General features: G+C 37.8%; 1 protein-coding gene across 1 annotated transcript; it reads right to left on the bottom strand.

Annotated features, from left to right (window-relative positions):
- Nucleotides 1-2444: 2444 nt before the first annotated feature.
- Nucleotides 2445-21528, bottom strand: LOC140228619 (26S proteasome non-ATPase regulatory subunit 13-like). Its single transcript, XM_072308865.1, has 11 exons — nucleotides 21522-21528; nucleotides 17821-17919; nucleotides 11754-11832; nucleotides 11270-11360; nucleotides 9992-10122; nucleotides 8281-8452; nucleotides 7203-7282; nucleotides 6525-6650; nucleotides 5715-5858; nucleotides 4762-4878; nucleotides 2445-4007 (listed from the first exon to the last, which is right to left on the bottom strand). Exons 2-11 carry the CDS (start codon nucleotides 17913-17915, stop codon nucleotides 3906-3908), a joined length of 1137 nt encoding a protein of 378 aa, XP_072164966.1. The 5' UTR covers nucleotides 17916-17919; nucleotides 21522-21528; the 3' UTR covers nucleotides 2445-3905.
- Nucleotides 21529-26548: the final 5020 nt, after the last annotated feature.

Genomic DNA, 26548 nt, shown 5'->3' with positions numbered 1-26548 from the left:
AAACCAGAGTTTTTTACCCTGCCTGTTAAAACAGTCGCTGCAAAATGTTGCTTGGATGTTGTCGTGGTAACTTTTGCCAATTTCTACCCTAGCCATCTCGGGTAATCACCTGACATTACCTCAACATTACCCCGACAACCCTTCTATTAGAATGCTCCCACAGTAACATTCCTCTTAGACACTCGAGATGCATACGCAACATGGCAGACAGAGAATGATCAACAAGCCACGCACCAATCACATGCATTGATTGTAACTACTGATCTCTATACAGTTGAGATCAGTGATTGTAACCATGTTTTTTTTACTTTTAACACTATTGTCTACCTATATGTCCACAATCTCGAACAATAGGCGGCATTGGCTGGTGGACGGGGTAGTCGCATCAGTGGACACACCTTCTTCATGAAAACCTACCCAGAGGTTTTCGGTGCTTATCTGTTCAAACAGTACCCCTCGCTCTCTCCTGTGGTTTTATTGCCCGAGGCAAGGAATTTTCTGCGGATGTTGTCCTAATGTTGTTGGGGCAAGGTCTGTTAAAACAGGGCTTGAATTTTACATTGCACAAAGTGTATGAGGGCAATTTAAGTCGTCACCAATGTATGAAGGCATTACAAAGTGGTTGAGCTAAGTCCATCAGTGTGTTATCCCCAAACCAGGCAGGAGAGCTTGTTCACTTTTGGAGTATAACCCTCATTTTATTGCAACTGATTGATAGACTGCCCTTTATCTACGTAAGTACACACCAAATATTCAGTATTTCAGTAATAGCCAAGACATACATACTCGAATGGGATTTTTTCTTTCTTTAACCATGGCCATTAATCAAAACACTGATAAATTGGTGTGAAGGGCAATTTGTCAATCAACCTTCATTTTGTTGCTCCTTTTTGTCACTTTCTCACACTCATTATTTGTATTAAGGACAAGTGGAATCGAGAAGAAGTGGAATACAAATTACATTATAGCTGTACCTTGCATATCAAGTTTCTATGTCAGGTTGTTATATACAGTATGACCTCTTTGTTACAGGTTCCACAGTACAAATGATTGTAACGAGGCAGGAGCTCGTTATGCAGAATTGGGGTTTGGGGACTGTAGTTTAGTTTGTAATTTTATCGTACACACTACAAATGTACATAATACGTGTATTATGTACTGTAATTATTTGTAAATGTAGTCGTTACTAGCACTCACTGTGCCAGTGTTTTGTAGAGACACTGTAAGCGGTAAAATTCTTGACATCCTGATATATGCATATTAACAGAATCTTAAAAAATGAATAAATAAAATAGAAAGGAGAAAAAAAAATCTTTTCTTGACCATTTGTATGCATTGTGCTGTGAATGTGGATTTGGAGATCTGAGACATTTCTACAAGTGGTGCTTTTTATTTTCCCCTTATACTTTTCTTGCATATTCATTTCCTTTAGATTTGTTTTAGTTTAATTTGTTTTAGATGTTTTCTTCATGACGGCTGTTTATGCTTTTATTGTAATGGTGTTATATGAAGAAGATAACTTGTTTGATGCGGGCAACACTGGACAGTTGTCTGTGCAGATGCATGTACATGTACAATTTGTACTTGTAGTTAGGGGAAATGCACTTCTTTAAGTTTTCTTGGGAAATTTTGCTGCAATACTCTAATGAATGGAAGAACCTGGGGCATGTGCTGGTTTATTTATTCCCAATCATGGTGTCGATAAATATTTTTGAGTATAGAATAGAGGTACAAATGATTTCATGTGTTCCTCTCAATTTAATAGGAAATTTGATTTAAAAAAAAAAAAATCACACAAACAATGGAAGTAGCATAATGATGCTGCTCTTTTATTTGCAAGTACACATCATTACCACATACATGTATCCATCTGCCTGGGACAATATACACATACTTAATCACATTTAGATTCAACATGTACCAAATATTAGATATGAACACTGAATATGGTTCCTCTCACTTCCCAACCCCACCCCCACCCCTCTCCCTTTTTTCCAGTATAGACCGATTCGGGTTCGTTGAGGGCAGCAGACAATTTGTGGTAACTGGGCGCAGCCATTAGCTCTAACTGCGATGTCCCCGCCTACCCCCCCCCCCCTCCCCCACCCCCCAGCAAACATATTTATCGTGCACTTGTAGCAGGATTATGCGCACTTGTTACAAAGGTTTGCGCATTAAGCAAGTATTCGCACACTCAGTACGAGACGCCTATTTTCATTCCATGCGCGTGCATTATTTGCTAATGTAGGGAGGGGGTGGGGGAATGGGGGGGGGGAGGTATGCGTGAACACCGCAGTAATGGCGCTGCCCATGCCGATAATACACAAAGCGCCTCTCAGAATCGGTCTATTGCTGGATTGGAAGAGCCTAAAATGACTACAGATTGATCATACATACAACTCATGGTCACCAGCACTGTGAAATCTGCACTTTTTTTGGGGGGGGGGGGGAGGGGGCATTTCAAGATTTTAAATTTTTCTAATACATTTGCATAAGGCTCAAATAGACAGAAAGGAATGGTTCTGTGTTCAGGGCCTGGGAAGTTACGTAGTTGTAGACTTGACTAGGAATCAGTCCTTTTCACATGTGAAACCAGACCACATGACCCTGATTTACAGCTAACTACTTTTCGAGCTGTTCAGCTTCATGTTTAGTTGGCAGATTTTTCCCACATTCGCAATTTTTACCTCCATTAAAATTGCTTAAAATTGAAATTTTGTATATGAAACATATAAATTCTTTTGAATCATGAGTATGCATCATTTATCTTCAGCCACCCCCCCCCCCCAAAAAAAAAAAAGTTCATTTCTATCCCTGTGAGACTTGCAACAACAATATCATATTGTAGGCCATGAGAAGAACGATTTTAGCATATCCAGAGGTTAAAAAAAAAAAAGAATGTGAGAAATTTGCATTTTTGGGGTGATCATGTTCATTAGAATGCTAGAATCACTTCCAAATGAACAGTCAGTACAATGTACTTTGGTGAATACACATACTTAACTCTGACCAGTTGTGTCACATACATGTTTAACATACAACAGACTTCTACTCAGATGCCCAGGCTCTAGCAATTTCTTCCTTCTGCATTGGCCTTTTTCTGGCAGAACGGTCAAAAACCTACTATATCAGTCCCACAGGCTGTGACAGGACTCGGCTGTTGAGAGAGATTACGATCACCCACTGATAGCATTGCTTCTGACCAAAAGAAAAAAAAAAAAATCATAATAATAATCTGCTGCCCACTCTGGTAACAGCCCAGATAAGTCAGCTGTCCTAACTTCAAAAACACCTAGCAGTTAGCTACAAAAATGTGTTCTAGACAGGGTTGTAGGTAAGTCCGGTGATTAGATGTGTCTAAGTTAACTTTGGATTATGAATAAAGACTGTGAATGACAAACGAACAGCATGTTCACAATCCAAAATCTAATACTATTCATGTCATTATAAACCTACAAATACAATGTACATAAACCTGTGCCATTCTGGAGGGATCATTTTATCAAGCATGTGATCATAAAAGACTCTGCAAGCTTACAGCCTCAAATAAATAAACATGTATTCCTATGCCCTGGACTTTTCCCCTCTAATAACAGAAAGGACGTAATGCCTTTACTGTAAAATGCACAACCTAACCCTCCTTCAACTTACTACCATCTGATGGCCCTACTAACATCACAGTTACTCATGTGAATGATGACAACTGAATGACTTGCATTCGAATATCCACTAAAGTGTTCCAGGTTTAGTCGTTGAATCCATGTTGAGACTTCGGACGAGTGAGAATGTGCGAAATTCCCTTCCGGCCCGACGAGGTGTAATAAAGCATAGCTAAACCAGACACTGGAGTGAACAATTCACTATCCATCTCTTGGTGGTCTGAGTGAGACCACCCCTGGGCAGCCTCAATTCCTGTCCAGGATGTCCTGTGCCCGGTCTTCCAACATGAGCTGTGTGTTCTTGATGTACTCGCACCACTCTCCTAGACGAGTCTGCATGGTGGCAATCTGTGAATAGGGAGTAACAAAAAGTAAAAGTCAACATGCATTACCAACTGTGTCATTGTACAGCAGCTCTGAATAACCGCCAGAGTGACACTCCTGGAACTTACTAGCTTCTGTGCTATACATTGAGCTGTGCCTCTCATTTCATCTTTTTCAGATCCGTTTATTATTGTATATGCCAAATATTTACCAAGTCCAATTTTTCACAACTACGGACTTCCCAAAATTTCACGAGTGGTTAAATTCACGAGCGTCGAGTACAGTAATGAACTGAGAAATGTCCATGCAAGTCACTCTATGTGCAGATCAGAGATCATATTTTGCATGTTTTCATATTTGCAATCAGCAGCCAACAAGCAAAATTTAGGAAAATAAAAACCCCTGAGATATATATGGCGTACACAGTAGCTGAAACTTACAACTGTACACTGCACATATTACATGCAGAATACTTCAAAAAGGTGTCATGCAGAGTTCAGTCAAGCTTTGAGCACTACTTTATTTCCAGCATCTTTCTTATGATGGATCTCCTATTGCATTTGATAGATTTCTGCTGCTTTAAAACAAGAAATCAGCCTCTGCGTGTAACAACCACATACTGAACAGAGAAAAAGCCAGCAGTTGAACACTTACAATAGAGGAGAGGTTAGACACAAATACGAGTGGCATTTGAAAACTGCTGCTTTCATACTTGTTACAAGGCTAAGATTAAATGTATCAGGTAGGAACATAACCCTGTTTGAACAAGGCATCTTACCTGTTTGGAGTCCAAGACCCTGGGTTGGACCCAAGTCATGTGTACCTTGCTCTCCACTTGGTCTATTGAGCCTTTAACCAGTCCAAGGGACAGTGCCTTCATGACCAAGATCTCAACCTAAGAACAAGGAAATCACCAAACACATAGCTCAAGTTAAACTATGTTTGCCTTCTCTCTCATTGTCACCTTGTCTTGTCTTTGAAAAGCCTCTGAAAATAATGACAAACAATTTCATCACTATCATCATCACAAGAAGAACAACAAATGTGATTACGAAGATAACAGTATTACCAATAAAAGGATAACAAAAATGAAAGCATCGCCCCGTTTACCCAGGTTGGCAACATCAGTGTTAATGGTGGGTGCATTCACATTAGAATTATTGTGGTGTTACATGAATACCAAAGTTAGAAATATACACTGTCACTGTTCTCACTAGCAAAAATATTACAGTAATAGATATGCAATACTTCAGTTGGCACTGGTCTCATTCACAAAATCCTATGGTATTTCTGGCCGGACATGCAAAGATAAAATGAAGGATAGGAAAAAAATCGTCACTTGTTCAGACATTGGAAAATATCTCTCATTAACTCTCTGTACAGTGGTATTTCTGGCCCAAGAGTACAACTCTCTAAGGTAAGCACTGCACATACACATATCTACTGCGGGGAGAAGACATTAAGTGCATCAGGTCACTTGAGATATACTCCCAAGTGCAGTGGATGATATTTCGGGACACAATTCACACTCAAAGCTTGCATGTGTATTTCGCCAGAGGTTTGAATTACCATCCTAAATATCACAGTATTTTGTGATTGATTTTGCAGAGTATTGGTGTTCACATTCGAAATACCACACGAAATAATGCAGTATTTCACCGCAAGTGTGAATAAGCTAGGCTCCTGTTGCTCTATTCTCTATTACACATCAAATCCTTGGGGACATCTTACCTCATTGAGTGGCAACTTGGCAGCCTGGGCGATCTCTGCAAAAGTGAGGCTTCGATTGTTTGCCGGCCTTGTGAAAGTCATCTCCATCAGGCAGAGGAGGGAGATTTTCTGCCTCAGGGGCAGCTCACTTGTGGCTAGGTCAGGCTGGAGAGGGAGGGAAGGGTCAAGGTTGGTGATGCACATTTTACGTAAAATGCAGGATTAAAACAACATACTACCCATCAGATCAATCTTCTGCAAAAATGTAACAATTAATTGTTTACTCATCAAAGTACTAGTATGCTACTTTCAAATACATGCTGCGTACGCCACATACAGTGCACGCTTGTTACAACAAACATGGTTATAGCAAAATTCTTGTTTCAACAAAATGAAAATTCAGGTTCCAAAATTGTCATCCTTTCTACACTACGATGTTTGGTTATAAAGACAAAGAAAAATGCCAGTCCGGAGGACTTCGTCATATCAAGAGTACACTGTATTTAGTAAGTCAAATTTTGGGGGAACTGGGGGTCCCAGACAATTTCGTGCGTGGTTAAATTTGCAATTGCAGAGTACAGAAATGAAGGGAGAAATAAACGTGCACATCACATTCATGTTGGGATCAGAGTTACGACATTCATGTATTGTTAGAATCGCGAATAGCACCTGACTTGCATAATTTGTGAAAATAAAACCTTGCTAAATATGTAGCATAATAATAATAATTCAGTCATTTTGGTTACCTCCAGTACATGGACCATACAGTCTGGATCAAATATATGGCACAAAGTAAATTTAAATGTGATGTACAAGCTATATCAAACCCACCTGTTGTTTCCAGACCTGCGCCAATGACTCAAACTGGTCCAGATTGCCACTGTTGAATGCAAAAAGGAGGTCCACTAGCCATGACTTGTCAGTAGAGCGGAGCGAAGCCAGAACAGGATGAGCAAGCTGGTAAGAAGAGACATCATCACGATATGAATACATCCCAGTTCAATTCTGAATAACTTACACTTTCTTATCCTAGTGACACCCATGGCATTGAAAAACTGAATACACCATGTACAACACAACAGCACCATATAGACAGTAGAGACTGCGAAGTAAGCTTGTAATAACACAATATGTGAAGCCACATGACAAGTTCTCTGCATGTTTTAGACACAGTCAAAAGAATCCTACTCCAAGATGTCGCAGAGAGGAAAAAAATCACGCCAAGATTAAAGTATCCCATTATCCAACACCAGTCATTGTGACCACACATCAACCAAAGTTTATGTTCACCTCACAAAACTTTTACTGTAACAGAAATGCCCGCAAAGCAAGAAAACAAAAGGAAAAAGGAAGAAATTACATCACTGTTTGCTGATGCGATTGATACTTTTCTTTGGACATTTCACAATCATTGAGTGCATGACCAGTGTATATACACAACACATAACCAATTCTAGGAAATCTTCTTGCCCATTAGGGAGTTGAAACAAAAAATAATGGTCTACTCACCAGTTCACCAAAGTTGTAGACACCATCACCGAGAAGGGCTGCAAGACCTAGGTTGAAGGCTCTTTCTCTCTTTTCTGCATCTGATACAAATAATATTAGTACAAACCATTTCAGCAATTACATCTTTCATGTCATGAAGTGCACAGCAATATATGTAAACAGCATTTTTTTTTTTTTTTTTTGCAGATTTGAGGAAATCTTTTCATAATTGAAAACATGTCTGTTTCATCACAGGGGAATAACAGATCAGTTAAAAGTTAGTCTGAAATGGAAAGAGTAAAATATGACAAGCACAACAGTGAAAATTTCGACAAAACTGGATTAGAAGTAATTTATGAAATTTCGAAAATATCATTTCTTGAAAAGATGATATGAATATGTAAATGAATGTCTTCACCTCACAATATTCCATTTACTGTGTTTAAAAAAAAAAAAAAAAAAAAATTAAGAAAACTTAAATTCTCTGCTATCAAAGTGTAAAACACATTGTTCTTCCTGGCTGAAGAACTTCAAAGTACTTAATGATCAGTCAGATATAATCAAGATTTGAGACTGGGGCATATTGGTAATTACATTTGAACGAAAAAGTGGAAATTTCAACATTTCAGGTACAAACTGTATAACAGGTTATGAGGGGATGAAATCATCCAAGTCACTTTTTGTATATTTATATCGACTGTGCGAGAAATGCTTTGTGAAAATTAGCAAAACTTCACAACATCATTTCCTTAATTTTCATCCAATTTTGATCAAATTTTCATTGTTGTGCTTGGAAGATTTAATTCTTTCTTTTCAGACTAACTTCCAACAGGTTTGGAATCCCCCTTTAAAACACCGAGTGCTGACATGGCCACACAGACACTCATGCAGGTGCCAGAGAGCCTACATGTAAGTGCCCAAAATGACAATAGAGTCAGTCCAAAAGACATACAACAGGATCCCCTGCTGTTTGAAACTTCTAGCATATGTTTACACTACAGAGCACTGGACTAACAGCTCAAGACAAAAACTACTCATAGAGGACACACCCCACAGGTGCAATAAACACGGGGCCCCCAAGTTGTAAGTCAGTATGTACCTGGTATGTCTTTGATGTCAAGGCAGCCAAGATATCTCAAGGCATCCCTATAGTAGGAGGCATGGTTTCCTGTGACTTTGTAGTAGTTGCTGGAAAGGTCATAGAACCTGGAATGGACAGACGTCACCCCGTCATAGTTGTCAAGGATTTTCTGTGCCTCTTCAACTTTGGCCTGGGAAAAAAAAAGTAGAATTATTTGGAGCAAAAATACATAAAATGCCACATGAAATATGACTCATTTCAGCTAACAATTTACACAGGACATGAACAGACTTTTGTTCTAGATTAATTGATAGAATTCATTGATATCTTTGCCAAAATGATTATGCTCTCTAATTCAGGGATGTGATACAAAGGATAGTAGATTCCCACAAACTGCAGATTTTCTTCATACAGAAGCAAAGGCGTTTCTACTAAAAGTAAAATATTCATCATGTACATGTAGCAAACACACCTTGGTTTCAAGCACATTTCAAGAGGAACAGGCGTATGACCCCTGCTTCTTTACTGGCAGGTGGGCCACAAAGCTCTAACAGGTCAGCCGCGATGTTGATAAAAAATAAATAATAATAACAATAATAAAAACGATTCAAATCTGATCCAAATATGGGCCTTGAAATAATTAGTAGGAGCCAAAATGGGCCTCGGGCTGAAAATGTGCATAGCTGTAGACAAAGGGTCGAATGCATAAAACAAGCAATTGCTTGTAAGCAATTGCTTCAAGCAAAAGCACAAGTTTGTCTAGCAAAAGGTCTAGCTCAAGCAATTGCTTAAATCCATATGCATAACCTTTTGCTAGTGCTTATGCAGGATGTACCTTTTGCTTGTCCCGCACAAGCAATTGCTTGCGTTTTCAACAAAAGGGACGTCACGCCTGTGCGAATACAAGAACAAAGGCGAGTGTGGCAGCATGCATTTGAAAGGGCATGTGTGTGCAGAAACATTTCCTGACATAGCAGAAGAGAGTAATGACACTCATAAATGCACACACAGACGAACACACACACAACTATACACACACTCGTATTACTGGCTGATTCCCATCACTGCTTACAATAGCCCGCATCTGCCAGATCGCACGTGGAGAGACGTCTCCTTGCTCTCCACCGAAGTGAGACATCCTACCTGTTTTTCATCAAATTTTGCGTGCTAACCACTGGACATTCCCGTTGTTGAAATGAAAAATTTCTTACTCTACTTAAGAGTAATTTCTTGTAGATTTATACCACTCCTTCACAATTGTCATCTTTCTTCCATGAATATAAAAATGATACTTAAAAGGGAACGTCCCAGATAAGCAAAAGCTCAAGCTCATTTTACAGAGCTTGGAAAATCGTAAGCAATTGCTAGCAAGAACTAGCAAAAGGTATGTTTTATGCATACGTTTTTAAGCAAATGCTTCGTCTCTGAGCAATTGCTTGTGGACAGCAAGCAATTGCTTGTACTTGCTAGCAAGAGCTTCTGCTCGCAAGCAATTGCTTGTTTTTATGCATACGGATTCGAGTAAAAGGCTAGCACAAGCAATTGCTAGCGTTTATGCATCTGGCCCAATGTCAGCTAATCTGTCTATTTAGCCCTTCATAATGAAGCATTGAAGCATTTAAGTAGAGAATGTGACCCTTTTTTTTTTTTTTTGCCATGTTCACTCCGTACATGTATTCATTGATTCAGGGTATTTTAGAAAGTAAGAGGATTCACTATTTTCACACACCTTGGTGCCTTCAAGGTCATTAACCTTCAGCTTCATCATCCCGTTGACTGTAGTGCAAAGGATGACTGCTTGGTCATCGGATTTAACCTTCTCCTCCATCTTATCCATGAAAGCCAATGCTTCATTGTAATCTGCACAGAATTGAGCAATGCAAAAGAACATTTCATAACATCAAACAACCTGCCATCAATCCATAAACAGTCAACTCTGCGTATGCAGGACTGATGAAAATGCATCAACTTGGGTGATATTCAATTTCCGCATAGACAGAGAATAAGACACATAAGGCAATGAAGGTAAATTAAGACTTTAAAATTCTCATTGACATGGCCAATCATTCAACCTATGCTCTATCTACTAATGCAGAGTAGACTGCAGTTACTGCAAAAAAAAAAGGGGGGCATATTTGAAAATACAACTTTTCTCTGTAGCATTCTACACAATCATCCACAATCTGCAGACTTTAGCGCATTCTATAACCGGTACTGTTTGTCTCACACCATGTATAAAGCACATAAACATTCAAGTAGATTTTAAATTCTGTGCACTTTTCTTCTGAATACATTGCTACTGTTCATCCAAATTAAGAACAACAAAATATGTGAAACACATTTGTAAGTATACCTCCTCTGTAGATGAAATCAACACCAAGATACATGTATTACAGACATCATCTATCACCACTTTTGATAGGCTGTCAGTAATGGGGCATATTAGTCACAGTTCATGGAAGAGACAAAATGGCAAAATTGCCACCTATGTCAAGTGATTGCTTCCTTACCTGTGACTGCATGAAACAGGTAATGTGAAATTCTATCAACATTTATGTTTAATTTCACTGTGACATTGATCACAAAGTCACATATGATTCTTTGGTGCAAAAGAAACTCTGCCACTGAAATTCTCCAGTTTAGGGAAGTGCTGGCAAGGAGCTCTTATCTGATGATCTGCTACAGTGCATAATAAAATTATATAAAGAGTTTGATTGCAAAAAAAAAAAAAGTTAAGCACCATTTTTAAACAATTTAAGCATCATTTTTAAACTTGTTAAAGCAAGTCTATCATGAACTAGAGCAAAATAAACCTATTCCAGTAATAACTCACTTGTTACATAACAAGGAAAATTCTAGAACTTATGATTAAACATATCCCTCACTTTCTTATAATATTCTCTGTTTTTTAGAAACTCTAAATTTATGCAAATACCTCAAATTAACAAAAATGGGAGTTAACTTGTTTTGCAATCAAACTCTTCATATGGTTCTTGAACTCCCTTACCTGGGACCTGTCGCACAATGACAGCTGCAAGCTCGGCCAGCGATAGGGGGTTGATCCTATGCTCAAAGTCGCACAGGAAGTTTTCATACAACTGTATGAGGGGAAAAATGGTATACATTAATTACATTTTATCTCGGAATCTCCGTTACGAGATTCTGTGTGAATTATTTTGTCTGACAGCCATTTAAATTCGCACTAAGCTTGGATGTGAAAATGTTTGCATGTAATGCTGACAGTCTGATACTCCCAGCACTGACACAGGTGCATAGAAACTTTCAAATAATATACACACCTTATCTTTGTTAGCATTAGACAACACACAATTTGTTTTTCATTAGCTAGTACACATACTTCACCAGGATTGCCATACAAAGGCTTCGTGAAATGTAAGACAGAAGAAGGGAACATTAAGAATACCCCTATTATAATTATCTTCCTCTCTTCTTTTTTTTTTTTGTGCAAAGTATAATGTTGGTTGCCATACCTTGATAAGTCCATCTCCTTGTGCAAAGATAGGCTGCTTGACGAAGTCCAACAATTTTAGAGTGAGTTGATGCCATAACCTGCATCAATATCAGAAATAGAGCAGAGACTGCAATGAATGAGGCGAGATGATATACAAGTAGTGCATGCACTAAATCTCCTTCAATCTGAGATTGCACATGGCACCCTTTTTGAGTAAAATAATAGTGATAAGTAACAATGACAATGGACCACAAAGTACTGGGTACCAAAACAATTCCACTGAAATATTTTCGAAGTAACATCCAGGTGATCATCCAACTGACAGTCTGACAGATATGTTGGTTGGAAGATAGCTACAGCTAGCTATAGCTACACACAAGTACAGTATGTGTTGTCTGCCACAGTTAACCCATTGAGGAAGAGTCCCGAGTATACTCGGTCAAGCATCTATGGGAAATGCGTGTTGTAGCAAAATCAAACCGTCCTCAATGGGTTAAAAGCAGACGAACATTGTGACAAGACTAAAAAGCAACAAGAAAAAGAGTGGGAATGGAGTGAACAAAGCACTGAAAATTTCTGAGTCGGATAAGGCTGATAGGTGCTGCAGCCCTGCATTGAGCAAAGCCGCAGGCGCCCCTGCTTCAGTGGGTCACTGCACATCAGTTGATTAAAACTCAATTTTCGTCAAAGCAAACAGACAGAAATATTTTTCTCTTTTCATCACAGAGAGTGCACATGTATGTACAAAAAAATCACCATGTGAACTTGAGACAATTTATATGGCACATGTGAAATGGATGAGAAATGAAGAGGAGATCTCACGAGCATCCCAGGCCGAGGGCCTCATGAGCCTCTCTAAACATGCACAAACTCACTCTGAATATCCAACAACCACCATTATTATCCATACAGAGGATTTTTGGAGCCCAAATACAAGTGTTATTTTGTCGACACACCTCATAACCTCCGACCCACTAGAAAGTTTGTTGAACTCGACCAATATCTTTTGCCGAGGCGACCAATATTTAAAATATTGGAGGGCAAGAGGGGGATTCCCCCAAAGTTTTTATAAACTGCACTGTGATTGGTTGAGACATACGAGATGACCCGAAATATCAAGTAAAAACGTCTGTGATTGGTCAATCACGAATTAACTAAAATGTCGTTTTTTCTAAATTTCTATGTTAATACCAACATATTTCATATATCAATTAGTTAAAATTGTTTTTCATACACTTTTTTTAAATATCACTTTCATGACAGGAAATTAAATGTAGGTTTGATGAAAACAAGTTGCATTTTTTGTGCAGGCGACGATTGATCAGCTCAGCGCTACTGCTAGATAGCCCGCGCGCGATACGCGATACACAAATTTATACATTGTACGTAGTTAGTATAGTAGCCGGCCGCCGCTTGCGTTTGCATGCATGTTATGCACGTTGTGTTCATTCGATCTTTCACGATCTACGGTAGATCTCGGATACAAGCGTCCTACATTCTGGTCTAAATTAGCTAGCTCGACCTAACATAACATATTATGACGGCTACCATGGATAGATCTACAGCTAGTCGGAGATTTGCAGATCTGGATGCAGAGGATTATGAAAAACTTCTAAATAAAAAGGACAGTGAGAATACGCACAAAGCCACCAAGATCTCGGTGAGTGTATTCAAAGAATATCTGCGTGAGAAAAACTTAGATACCGATTTCGAACAGCTTGACAAACCCGATCTTGCAAATATTCTCCGAAAGTTCTATCTAGAAGTCAGAAAGGTAGACGGAGATCACTACAAAAGGGCTAGCCTTCTGGCAATCAGGCAAGGTTTGAACAGACACTTAAAAAGACCTGATGGCAAAGAAGTGAAAATTATAGACATAACTAAAGACGTCGAATTCAGTGAGGCAAATATTGCTTTTCAAGCTGCCCTCGTCCAGTTGAAGACACTCGGAAAGGGAGACACAACTCATAAGAGTCCTATTTCACAGGAGGACATAGATCAGCTCTACAAATCAGGGGTATTTGATGAGGATACTCCTCAAGGTCTCCAATACAAAGTTTTCTTCGAACTGATGCTATTCATCTGTCGTCGAGGTCGTGAAAATCTTCGTGAACTAACTCCAGATCATTTTAAGATAGATCAGGACAGCAACGGAAGAAAGTACGTTTATCAAAGTAAAGACGAATTAACAAAGAAAACAAGAGAAGACAACCCAGATAGTAGAGTAGATGCAGGACGTATGTACTCATCGGGAAAGCCTGGGTGTCCAGTATCTTCCTATGAAAAGTACATCTCGAAACTGAACCCGAAATGCAATGCCCTTTTCCAGACACCTATCACTTCAGAAGCACCAAAGGCAAAGACAAATTCCTGGTACAAAAACATGGCAGTGGGCCAGAGAACATTGGGCGAAATGATGTCTACTATTAGCAAGAAAGCTGAATTGTCACGAATCTACACCAACCACTGTATTCGTGCCACTGCTATCACAATTCTCGATCGCACGGGATTCAGTGCCCACGATATCTGCAGCATTTCTGGGCATCACAATGAGGCTAGCCTCGGAAGCTACACTGGACTACTTACCGGCAAGCGTAAGAGAGAATTGTCTGATGCATTAATTTCATCAATCACTCACTCGCGGGATAAGACCAGTGTATCTCCAGACGTGTGTGATGATCCAGAAGTACATGAAGACCAACCATCACGTCAAGGCCCAGGACCCAAACAAACAAGAGCAGGTGGAAGTGAGGTAGGCCTAGATCTACATGAGTACAATGAGTAGGACCAAGAAGAGAGTCCTATTCTCTCTGACTCCCAGGTTGCATTGATTGATGACATAATTGGTCCTCAACCGGAGCGAATTTACGATATCAACATGGCCAGTGCTTCTCGCAATACAACCACAAGTATGGAAATGCATCCCCTGGTCTTTAATAACTGCAGCAACATAACCATCAACTACAATAACTTCCAATAGAGATGGAAGTCTGTTTATTTTGTAAATAGACTGGTGTTCGAATTGACATTTTTTCAGACTTAGAGTTCTTTGTGTTACTGAAGAGTGTACCATACTCCATGTCAGGATCAAGTAGGAGACCATACAGGCTACAGCACTCGGAGACAGAAAGGAGATAGGGTAAGTGAAAATATTCTTTGCTAAAATCCTCTGTTGGATAATAATGATAATAATGGATGTCCTATTTTCGGTTAATACAAGGAAATATTGAACTCGCTAAGCAAAATATTGGACTCGTCTTCGACTCGTCCAATATTTGTGCATAGCTCGTCCAATATTTCCTTGTATTAACCTCAAGGCCATCCAATATTATATAAATATTTGCATAGTGAGACCCAGGTCCAGTAGAAATGGAATTTTTTTCTGTTTTGATGCTTTTACACTTGTTGGAATATTACGTCGATCGCAGTTGGTTCACTGTGTGATAACAGCATTGCACAGGAGCAGACGGCGCAGCATGCATACTGTACAAAACATGTTCATGGCATGGCAGTGAGCACAGCACACAGTAATTGATCTGAATGTAGCGATCTTAGCAAGTCCTTCTATGGTATCTTTAAAAAGATAAACCTGCTTTTTCCACCTCTCCCTCAGCTTGTACCAAGTTTTGCGGTAGCAAGTGATTTAGGTTTGGGGTTGTTGTTTGTGTTGTATGTCTATGTGTGTGTGTGTGTGTGTGTGTGTGTGTGTGTGGGTGTTTGTGTGAGGGTGTGTGTGAGTGTGTGAATGAAAGAAGATTGTGAAAAATGTGGTTACAAGACAAGGGTGAAAGAATATAAAGAGAAAGAATGGGAAACGGGGGGAAGAAAATGAATGAAAAGATACTAAAACAGTAAACCAGGAAAAGTGAAACAAAAGGTTTACAAAATAGAAAGTACACTTAAAATTAAAAAAAAAAAAAAGATCATGAAAGGCAAGAAAGAAGAAAAACTTGCATTATAAAGGAAAGCAAGGGACAGATGAATATGTTTGAAAAGAAAAGTGGAAAGCAAATAATGCATCATGATGAATCAAATTTGGATGAAAGCAAAGATGAATACAAAGGAAAGAAAGTGGTAGGGCCTCGGTTGAAAAGGAAATAAAGAAAAGAGATACATCAGACTGAAATATAAGAAAAAGATATTGGAGAGGAAAGAAAGGAAACTCTGAAAGGTAGATGAAAGGAAAGATAACCCAAGAAGGAAACAAAGAACAATTAAATGCAAACAGTAAAATCAAATAGGAAATTGCAGAGGGTAGATAACAAGAAATCCACAAAGGAAGTACACTTGTTATAGGAAGGAAAGGGAAAGTTAGGAATACTTGAAAATGAAAGAAGACAAATTTTAGAAGAGAAAGGAAAGACCTACATGTAAGGGGCTACACAAACACCAGGATCAAACGCTTTGTATAGAAGCTACAAACATGTTCCACTACCACATGACTTGGCTGAGGGAAAACAAGGAAAAAACAAATTTTAGCTTTTCACTTGAGACACCATAGAAAAAGCTGCTGTCATCGCTACACTCAGAATGAAGGATACGTATTCATACTGTGCTGTGCCGATTGCTTGTGTACAGAGCAGCATTTCAGGCAATCAAGATTTTCTGCAACTTCTTTTCTAGTAAATTTTACTTTGAAGACTAAGATGCAATTAGAAGGTTCTATAATAGGTTAGGCCTGGCTAGGCCTAGGTCCTACTGAATAACCAATGTTACATTAGAGTGTCTACAAACGTAGAATGAAACTCTCGATCTCGTACTAGTTAGAGTTATTTGACAAATTTTATAGGGTGAGTTTTAGACAGAAAAATCCATCTGTCCAGAGAAGTCTTTTATCATTTTTCTATATAGAGTAACTGCGTCAGTAAGCGGCCGTGCAGCCGTTCGCGGCAGGTACAACATACACGGTAATATACAGCTAAACACAGCATTGCACTGTTACATGCACACTACACATATACTAACACACTAGCAATCAACAAAAACCAACCGATAAAATGGGCACGATCTCTGACGAAAGTGAAATTTTCTCACCTAAATGACAACATATCGCATCCAAAATGAAATTTTCGGTACTTCTTAACATAACAGTTAAGAAACAATGGTCCAAGAAACTCGATTTTTTTTCGTTTTCTCAATGTTCATGGATTTTGAAAACATATCCTCACGTAAAATAGAATTTTCGCGAGCCGATGTGGGCCGCCATTTTTTTCAGAAAGTGGATGTTACCATCGAAAAAAATGGGAAAAACACGAGAAAGACATCAACAACACCGCCAGAAGTGCGATCTTGTTTGCGGCCAATGCATGTGCGCACGCTATTTTCACGTGCTTTCGCAATGGGAATTGGCGCTTACGCAATGTTTGCGAGACATGTGAAGGCGTTCAGCTAAAGATCGCGGAGCACGCGCGTATTGCATAGGGATTGTACATCGTGCCGCAAGCAGAAATACTACGTCGCACATCGCCCTTATTGGCGAAAATTGTGCCGGGTTTTGCCCTGGTAAATCATGAAAACTGCGTTGGTCAAAGGTAAATTTCTTTCATGAAAACAATTGCGTTAATGAATTATCTTGTCTATGATATATGAAATGGTTGAAAATAATTTGCCTGATTTGTTTACAAGTTGGAAAAACTCTTAACAATGCTTAAACTGCCGCAAACGGGATATTTTACTCTAACAATAGATCTAACGTTAATGTTACATGTAACAGTAACTTGTTTAACGTTCACGTTGACGTTAGGACTTTATAGTTTACTGCAATGAAGAAGACAAGGACGTCAAGGTATTCAAGTTCGACATAGGCTACAGTGGGAGCGTGCTGAAAATGGGAGGGTATTAACAAGACTATTGTCCTTCCAGAGGCCCGGAAAACAAGACAGGACAGGTGGACACAGCAGACCAGGTAACGTTAGAGGTGAATACCGCGTGACCGGAAAATCCTGCCGCTAAATGGATCATAACATCGCCCATATTAGCATACGATGTAACCAGCTGACTCACGGCAGAGTAGCAGCGGCACTGAAGAGTAACTCGTCATTCATTTTAGGTTCAAGTCATCACAGTTGTATAAATAACACACTCACTTCTTATTATAAAGTTCTTCGATGTCATTCCAGATCTCCGCAACGTCTGGATTGCTCCGTTTCTGCTCACTCAAATACTCTGAAACGTCCCTCATCCTGACTACTGTCTGTGATTGTTGTCTGCCGTGCAATGACAATTTCGCTGATGACATTATTAGCAGTCAGAGAGTCACTCTATCTAGTACTCGCACTCGCCCTGAACATCACCGGTAGGCGGTTCAGCGAAAACAAAGAGACTTTAGCTTATCAACGTTGATGGCAGCGTCTGTGATTCTGCTTTCTGTTGCAGTCTACCAAATGTTAATTTTCTTGAAATGAAGGGTTCTCTGTTCACCTGTATTGGCTGTAAATAATCTCCATAGAAACACGCGTTAAAATAAAAATTTATTATGAAAAGTTTCTTCGCGAAATGAGTTAACCTTATTCTTTTTAATTTGTGATTATATCTGAGAATAAACCTTGAAAGGGAAAGAAAATGATAAGAAAATATGGGATGTTTTTAATCATGACTTCATGAATATTCCTTGTTATGTAACAAAGAAAGTTATTGTGAAGTATCGCTCATTTTTAAGAAACAGTTGTTCTTTAACAGTCAATAGTATATGCAGAATGGTGAGTTCATGATTTCATGGCGTCGCAACTTGCAATATCGTTTGTACACAAGATAAGACCTTGAAAATCATTCTTTTTTTAAATTTATGGAGTATTTGTTTACAGAATTATCATGCTCTATAATAGTCTCAAATCCGACATCTGACTAATCATCATTTTGAACATTCAGCTATAGGAATAACATAATGTTTTACACTGTCTTTTATATCAGGAGAATTAAATTTTCGCTATTACTTTAGACATCATCTGCGCACTCATTTACATATCAATTATTCATCACAATTAGTTTTATTCAAAACCTTTTTTGATAAAAAGAGAGAATGTTCAAAAATTTTTAATGTGCAACTTCCTTACTTCTAATCCCATTTTAATCAAAGTTTTGCTGTTAGGCTTTCGAGGTCTCATTCTTTTTTTTTTAATCTGATTGATCCGGAATTCCCCTTGAAAGAAAGACTAGTTTTTTACCACTGAAAATTGTCATGTCTTTTTTTTTTCAAATCTATACCCCTAAACATAGGTAGCCCAGCCCCCCCCCCCCCCAAAAAAAAAAAAAAAAAAATAGGAAGAAGAAGAAGAATTAAAGAAGGCAGGTGAAGTTTCCAAATGAGGTACACGACGTAGTGGAATTCATTCTCATAACCACAACACTTACTTAGGTTGTTGTTTTTTAATAGGCTTTGATATATAATGGGTTATTCTCTATTTGTATGTTTCCATTGTTTATTTCGATGTCTTTGGTACAAAAAAAAGGGGGGGGGGTGACGTTCGGGCTGGTCCAGTTTTTATTTACAGGTGTGAGACATTAGTTACCGGACAAATTCGTCAATAAAAATTCTTGGACAATAAAAAACCTACATTGAAAAAAAAAAAAAAAGAAATATTGAAAATACTTACACTAGTTTCAACAAACCTCGATTCACCTCTTCAACGGAACTTTTTGGAACATCTACGCACAATGCAATTGTGGAGAGTTCGGGGTGTCATTTAATGCGCTATAAAAAGTCCACATACTATTAAATGAAACGTACAATTTTACAGAGTGAATTATTAGTACTTTTTTAAAGAGTGTTCGTTTTTAATCTATTTTAAACATATGGAAATTAATAAACAAAATCAAAGAATGCTTATCAATATCGACAGAAAAACTCGTTCCGAGCATTGCCGTTTTGCCTGTTTGGTAACTCAAACAGATTGTGAGGGAAAGGCGAAAATCGTAAAGCAAATATTTCAAGAGAAGACTGGGAGAGTTGATGGTTTGAAAAAAAAAGTAGACCAAGCTAATTAACAAGCATGAAAAAAGCCATATTGATCACAATACCGACTCATAATAGACAGGGATTAGAGAATAATTAGGCTTCCTAGAATTTATAAGTGAAGAAAGTATTGACGAATAATGAGGAGGTCTCAGAATACTTTTATGGAAAGACCGTATTTCATGACAATACAATGTATATAATTTGCTTCGCATCATCTCATGAGCCCCCTTCCCTATATATATATATATATATATATATATATATATATATATATATATATATATATGTATGTATATATATATATATATATATATATATATGTTCATCTTGGAATTTTCCACGTGTTGGACTTCGAATGTTGTAATTATTAGAAGAAAGAGTCTCAAGTACGCCATGGATCCAACGATTACACAAAAATTTTATTACAAAATTTTCGGTCTGCCTCAGACCTTCGTCAGTGCAAAGACAATGATGGACAATGATAAACATGAATCATAACAACAATGCTATGCGCGTCATGCGCGTAGTGCGTTGCCCTGGAGCTGCGTTGTCAAGGAGAGCGCTGATACGTATGGGGGTATGGTAGAAAGTGAAATCTCAATGAATACTGAACTCAGACTCAACAAAAGTTTCAAGTGCTTGTTTGAATCATACTATGCTATATATACTCTTTATAAAAATACATAGCTTTATATACGTCCTTGTAATAATAGACTTTAGCGACTCTATTTTTTTCGTAGATAAACTTCGAAGAAAAGACGCATATAAAGCATTGATTACAAATGGAGAAGAAATTAAAAGGAATGAGCTAATAATACAACTAGTTATTAGAGCATCTGTTTACTGTAAAAATAACAAATGTATATATATATATATATATATATATATATATATCCCTAGTTGGCACCTTAGGGAGACATATTGGGGGAAGTGTCTTCATTAGGGAGACAACTGGTCATTAAGGAGACAATTTTCGTGTCTCCATTGCGTAAACTGCCATTGAACATGTATATAATAAATTTGCATATAAAACAAACGGCAATGTCTTCCAAATGACCCATCTAGGAGTATATATATATATATATATATATATATATATATATATATATATATATATATATATTATACGGATAATCAAGACATCATATCAAAAAAATAGTGTTCAGTACAAATATAATGAAATCTCAACATTAACTCAATTAAAATCTAACTCAACAGTTCCGAGCGTATGTGTATATTATATGCATGCCAATGTATGCTATATATACTATATATAAATACATTACTTTATGTATACATCCATGTAATATTTGACTTTTGTGACTCCAAAAAAGCATGTAAAGACGCCTATCAAGCATCAGTCAAGCATCAATTACAAATGGAGAAAAACATGAAAAAATAAGCTCATAATAATCATAACCAAATATCGAAGCATCTGTTTACTGCAATGGTGAGAATATGATAAATTTGCGGATAATCAAGACATCATATCTAACATAAAAGGTAAGTGGTCAATGCGAAAGTAATAAAATCTTAACATTACCTTTTGTAAATAATGGAAAATATGCATATAATATAGGTCTAGTCTCAGATTCTTAGAGATTCATTTCTTCACTTCTTGTAGAAAGAGAAACTGCTTAACCATCCAAGGTCCTTGTTGAGTCCTGTTTCAAAAGACCTGGTTTGGATGATGAATTTCATTTCAGCCAATTTTCTGGCTTCTCTGTCTTTGAAATTAGTGCCGATGATACAGAATTGCAGATCCCGAATTGAGTGGTTGCCTGAGTTGAAATGTTCGGCAACTGGTAGTGATGACTTGTGCTGAATTGAATTTCTGTGATTGTTGAAACGAAGTCTGAACTTAGTACCTGTTTCCCCGATATACTTCGCGTTAGGGCATTTTGAGCATGAGATGCAGTAAACCACATTTGGGGTGTCACATGTGGCGTGAGGGGTAGAGACAGAGAAGCCAGGAGTTAGATCTACTTTTTCAGAGGTGAGCATATGGGCACAGATTTGGCAACGGCTTTTGCCACATGGGCGGTTAGCTTTCTGTTTTTGTCTCTTTGAGATTGAGCTCTTTACCAATAATTCTCGTAGGTTTTTCGGTTGTTTTAGAGCGTTGATGGGGGGATTCGAGAACGTGGCAGGGAGAGATTTGTCAAGAGATAGGTATTTCCACTCCTTGTTGATTTCGTTAATCAACGCTTTTGTGGAGGGATGATACGTGGTTACAAGAGGTAGCCTGTCAGATGGTTTCGCTTTTACTCTTGAGTAACTCAAGAGTAAAAGCGAAACTGCTAAACCATCTGACAGGCTACCTCTTGTAACCACGTATCATCCCTCCACAAAAGCGTTGATTAACGAAATCAACAAGGAGTGGAAATACCTATCTCTTGACAAATCTCTCCCTGCCACGTTCTCGAATCCCCCCATCAACGCTCAAAAACAACCGAAAAACCTACGAGAATTATTGGTAAAGAGCTCAATCTCAAAGAGACAAAAACAGAAAGCTAACCGCCCATGTGGCAAAAGCCGTTGCCAAATCTGTGCCCATATGCTCACCTCTGAAAAAGTAGATCTAACTCCTGGCTTCTCTGTCTCTACCCCTCACGCCACATGTGACACCCCAAATGTGGTTTACTGCATCTCATGCTCAAAATGCCCTAACGCGAAGTATATCGGGGAAACAGGTACTAAGTTCAGACTTCGTTTCAACAATCACAGAAATTCAATTCAGCACAAGTCATCACTACCAGTTGCCGAACATTTCAACTCAGGCAACCACTCAATTCGGGATCTGCAATTCTGTATCATCGGCACTAATTTCAAAGACAGAGAAGCCAGAAAATTGGCTGAAATGAAATTCATCATCCAAACCAGGTCTTTTGAAACAGGACTCAACAAGGACCTTGGATGGTTAAGCAGTTTCTCTTTCTACAAGAAGTGAAGAAATGAATCTCTAAGAATCTGAGACTAGACCTATATTATATGCATATTTTCCATTATTTACAAAAGGTAATGTTAAGATTTTATTACTTTCGCATTGACCACTTACCTTTTATGTTAGATATGATGTCTTGATTATCCGCAAATTTATCATATTCTCACCATTGCAGTAAACAGATGCTTCGATATTTGGTTATGATTATTATGAGCTTATTTTTTCATGTTTTTCTCCATTTGTAATTGATGCTTGACTGATGCTTGATAGGCGTCTTTACATGCTTTTTTGGAGTCACAAAAGTCAAATATTACATGGATGTATACATAAAGTAATGTATTTATATATAGTATATATAGCATACATTGGCATGCATATAATATACACATACGCTCGGAACTGTTGAGTTAGATTTTAATTGAGTTAATGTTGAGATTTCATTATATTTGTACTGAACACTATTTTTTTGATATGATGTCTTGATTATCCGTATAATATATATATATATATATATATATATATATATATATATACTCCTAGATGGGTCATTTGGAAGACATTGCCGTTTGTTTTATATGCAAATTTATTATATACATGTTCAATGGCAGTTTACGCAATGGAGACACGAAAATTGTCTCCTTAATGACCAGTTGTCTCCCTAATGAAGACACTTCCCCCAATATGTCTCCCTAAGGTGCCAACTAGGGATATATATATATATATATATATATATATATATATATATATACAATTTTTATTTTTACAGTAAACAGATGCTCTAATAACTAGTTGTATTATTAGCTCATTCCTTTTAATTTCTTCTCCATTTGTAATCAATGCTTTATATGCGTCTTTTCTTCGAAGTTTATCTACGAAAAAAATAGAGTCGCTAAAGTCTATTATTACAAGGACGTATATAAAGCTATGTATTTTTATAAAGAGTATATATAGCATAGTATGATTCAAACAAGCACTTGAAACTTTTGTTGAGTCTGAGTTCAGTATTCATTGAGATTTCACTTTCTACCATACCCCCATACGTATCAGCGCTCTCCTTGACAACGCAGCTCCAGGGCAACGCACTACGCGCATGACGCGCATAGCATTGTTGTTATGATTCATGTTTATCATTGTCCATCATTGTCTTTGCACTGACGAAGGTCTGAGGCAGACCGAAAATTTTGTAATAAAATTTTTGTGTAATCGTTGGATCCATGGCGTACTTGAGACTCTTTCTTCTAATAATTATATATATATATATATATATATATATATATATATATATATATATATATATATATATATATATATATATATATAATTTAGAAAGGCATCACTGGCCGCGCGCACTCCGACTCGTAATTGGTATTTCTCACCGCAATAATCAATGCTGCACAATTATCATTTTTTAATAATTGATCACATTTGACAGCAGCATGTTGTTTAGCAATCTACGAACAGTTCTCTTTATTCAGTCTCTTTCAAAGATACGTAAAAATGACGGCTCACCCCTCTAAGTCTCACATCTGTAGATAATTCTCCATCTATAATATCTACACGGTGTTAAAGGGGATGACTAGTACCTGATCAGTGGGAATTAGTGGGAATGCTGGGGGATGATTGTTCCAATCCTTGTGGATTCATTGAAGAGTACATTCTATATTTATCGTTGTGTGAAAATTATTTGCTTCAGAATGGTCTCATATTCAAGTAATGTGCAGTTTAATGTTTCCAGGTTATAGCATGCCTGTACGACAGTGAGACGGGGCGATCGCCCCGTCACTGTACACTGTACACTGATTCATTTATCCTCTTATACACATGTTACCAAAATGACCTTCCATTTTCCTCTATTAAAGACATAATTTAGGTTCCTACCATTTGCAGATGAAACAAAAACCCAGCATCAGTGCCTTAGAATAGTTCTAAAGTGTGAGTTAGGGATAGAAACAGCCGCAGTAAAAATTCTAATCGGTAAAATCGATGTTAAGTATACATGTATACAAAATGTGACCAATAGTTATAACAAGAATGTTTCCAGACTAAACCGTCTATAGTTACGGTTTGAATGAGAAAAATACAGATATCTCCTTATATTTTAGGCTTTATCGCGAAAATTTTATATGATAGGATGTTTTGTGGTACAACAGACCTATACACATTGCATTAAATGTCATATCTTTATTGAAGAAAATAATCACTGTTCCCAAAGGTAAACAGGACCGTAATTATTCAACAAGTACTTTTTGCTTCTTCACATTTCTTTTTTATTTGACCATCTGTATTCCTGTCCTTGTAAATCTCTGATCAGAGAGGTGGAAAGGGCGCCACCCTTCTCTATAATCATCTGTCTGTTTTCCATCAATGACAATATCCCTTCTGCCATCATGAGGCATCATTTTCTCGTTCTTTGCCAAAGTCTCTTGGGCTAAGTTTAAAATAAAAATGAATGTCTCTCACCTTCTCCCAATTTGTCTCATCCCCTCAATGAACACTTTGAAACGATTTTTGGCCACACCATTGCACCCATCAGTCTCTTTTGTCTGTCAAGGGTGTTCCACCTCATGAGTATATCATATAGGAGATAATAATTGAATTGAATTGAATTTGACGACGAGGAAGATGAGGAGATTAGAACGAGGAGAAGAAGATAAAGAAGATGGAGAGGAAAGTGATGGAGGAGTTGGAGGAGAAGGATGAGAATGATGAGGATATTACAAAGGAGAATGAAGAGGAGGAAAAGGACTACGAGCTTGATCAAGAAGAGATCAACGAGGGAGGAAGAGGGAGGAAGAATTATTTCTTTCGATGAAATGACAGAAAATGTGGTTTGTCTATTAAATCATTTCTGTGCCAATGAGTCAAGTGTGCACAAATTTCACATACTTCCCTATGGACAGGAAATAAGCGTAGCATTCAAATAAGCGTGGCACTCAAAGGGTCAACGAGTCAAGACATTGGTGCCTCCAAAATGAACTATGACCTCATTATATTTTACACCATTCTGACCTGGTCAACGCAAATAAAATGAAGACTCGTCAACATTTTGACCGTGAAACCCATACACAGACCAAAGGAGTTTTTCCGAGAAGAGACAAATAGAATGTTAGAGGCTAATACCAAGGGGATAAGCAGCCAGACATATTATTATTCACTTATCCGCTCCTCCACCCCGATGTCTTTGTTTACAGTGGCTATCACCCAATGCATCTCTACGTCCTCGTCTGTTTCGACATCACACCACTTGAAGTAGAGGCATCAACATTTTGACCATGAAAAGAGGGAGCCAAGAGAGCCTCTCTTTGAACATATTAACCCAGACAGATTTACGGTGACTAATTGGGGTTCCAAAGGCAAAAAGTGAGATAACACCGAAGATGTCCCAGGTAACTGTAAAAAGGGTCTGGATTCCTCTGTCAGGCGCCAACTGAATGAAGAGATTCTTATAAACCATATAATATTTTATATGTTTTGGTTGTTGTCATTAGATTAATATTTTTAATCTTTAAAGAATTCCAGATCATGGATATTACATCAAATATATCGGTACCTTTAAATCACTACCGTTGCATTCACTGAATAGAAGTTGCCGTCGATGCACCGACATTACTTTGTTGATTTAAAACTCAAAAACAAAGTCATAATGTGTAGCCTATATGTGTGTTGGTAGAGATTATGTAACGTGCCATGAATAAAGGGCTTTGAATGCGATGAAATGCCGTTCCTTAAAACCCAAACCAAACACGCATATACACGTACATACATACACACATACACCTACACATACACACATACATACACCTACTGTACATAAACACATAATACATTATTATGTCATAATGCAAAAATATCTCATGCCCAATCACTCTACAATTTCTCATAATGATTATAAAATATGGGATTCTGTCGTAGCTGC

The sequence above is a fragment of the Diadema setosum genome, chromosome 5 (assembly GCF_964275005.1).
Source record: "Diadema setosum chromosome 5, eeDiaSeto1, whole genome shotgun sequence".
Lineage (NCBI taxonomy): Eukaryota > Metazoa > Echinodermata > Echinoidea > Diadematoida > Diadematidae > Diadema > Diadema setosum.
This window is presented reverse-complemented; position numbering and strand designations above follow the sequence as displayed.

Bases quoted from the DNA above. Each gene is read 5' to 3' on its own strand.
- LOC140228619 (XM_072308865.1), bottom strand. From the start codon at position 17,915: ATGAGGGACGTTTCAGAGTATTTGAGTGAGCAGAAACGGAGCAATCCA. The intron at 11,833-17,820 runs GTGAGTGTGTTA...ATATTGATGCAG, and splicing joins GAAGAACTTTATAATAAGAA to GTTATGGCATCAACTCACTC. The intron at 6,651-7,202 runs GTGAGTAGACCA...TCTTCTTACCAG, and splicing joins TCTACAACTTTGGTGAACTG to CTTGCTCATCCTGTTCTGGC.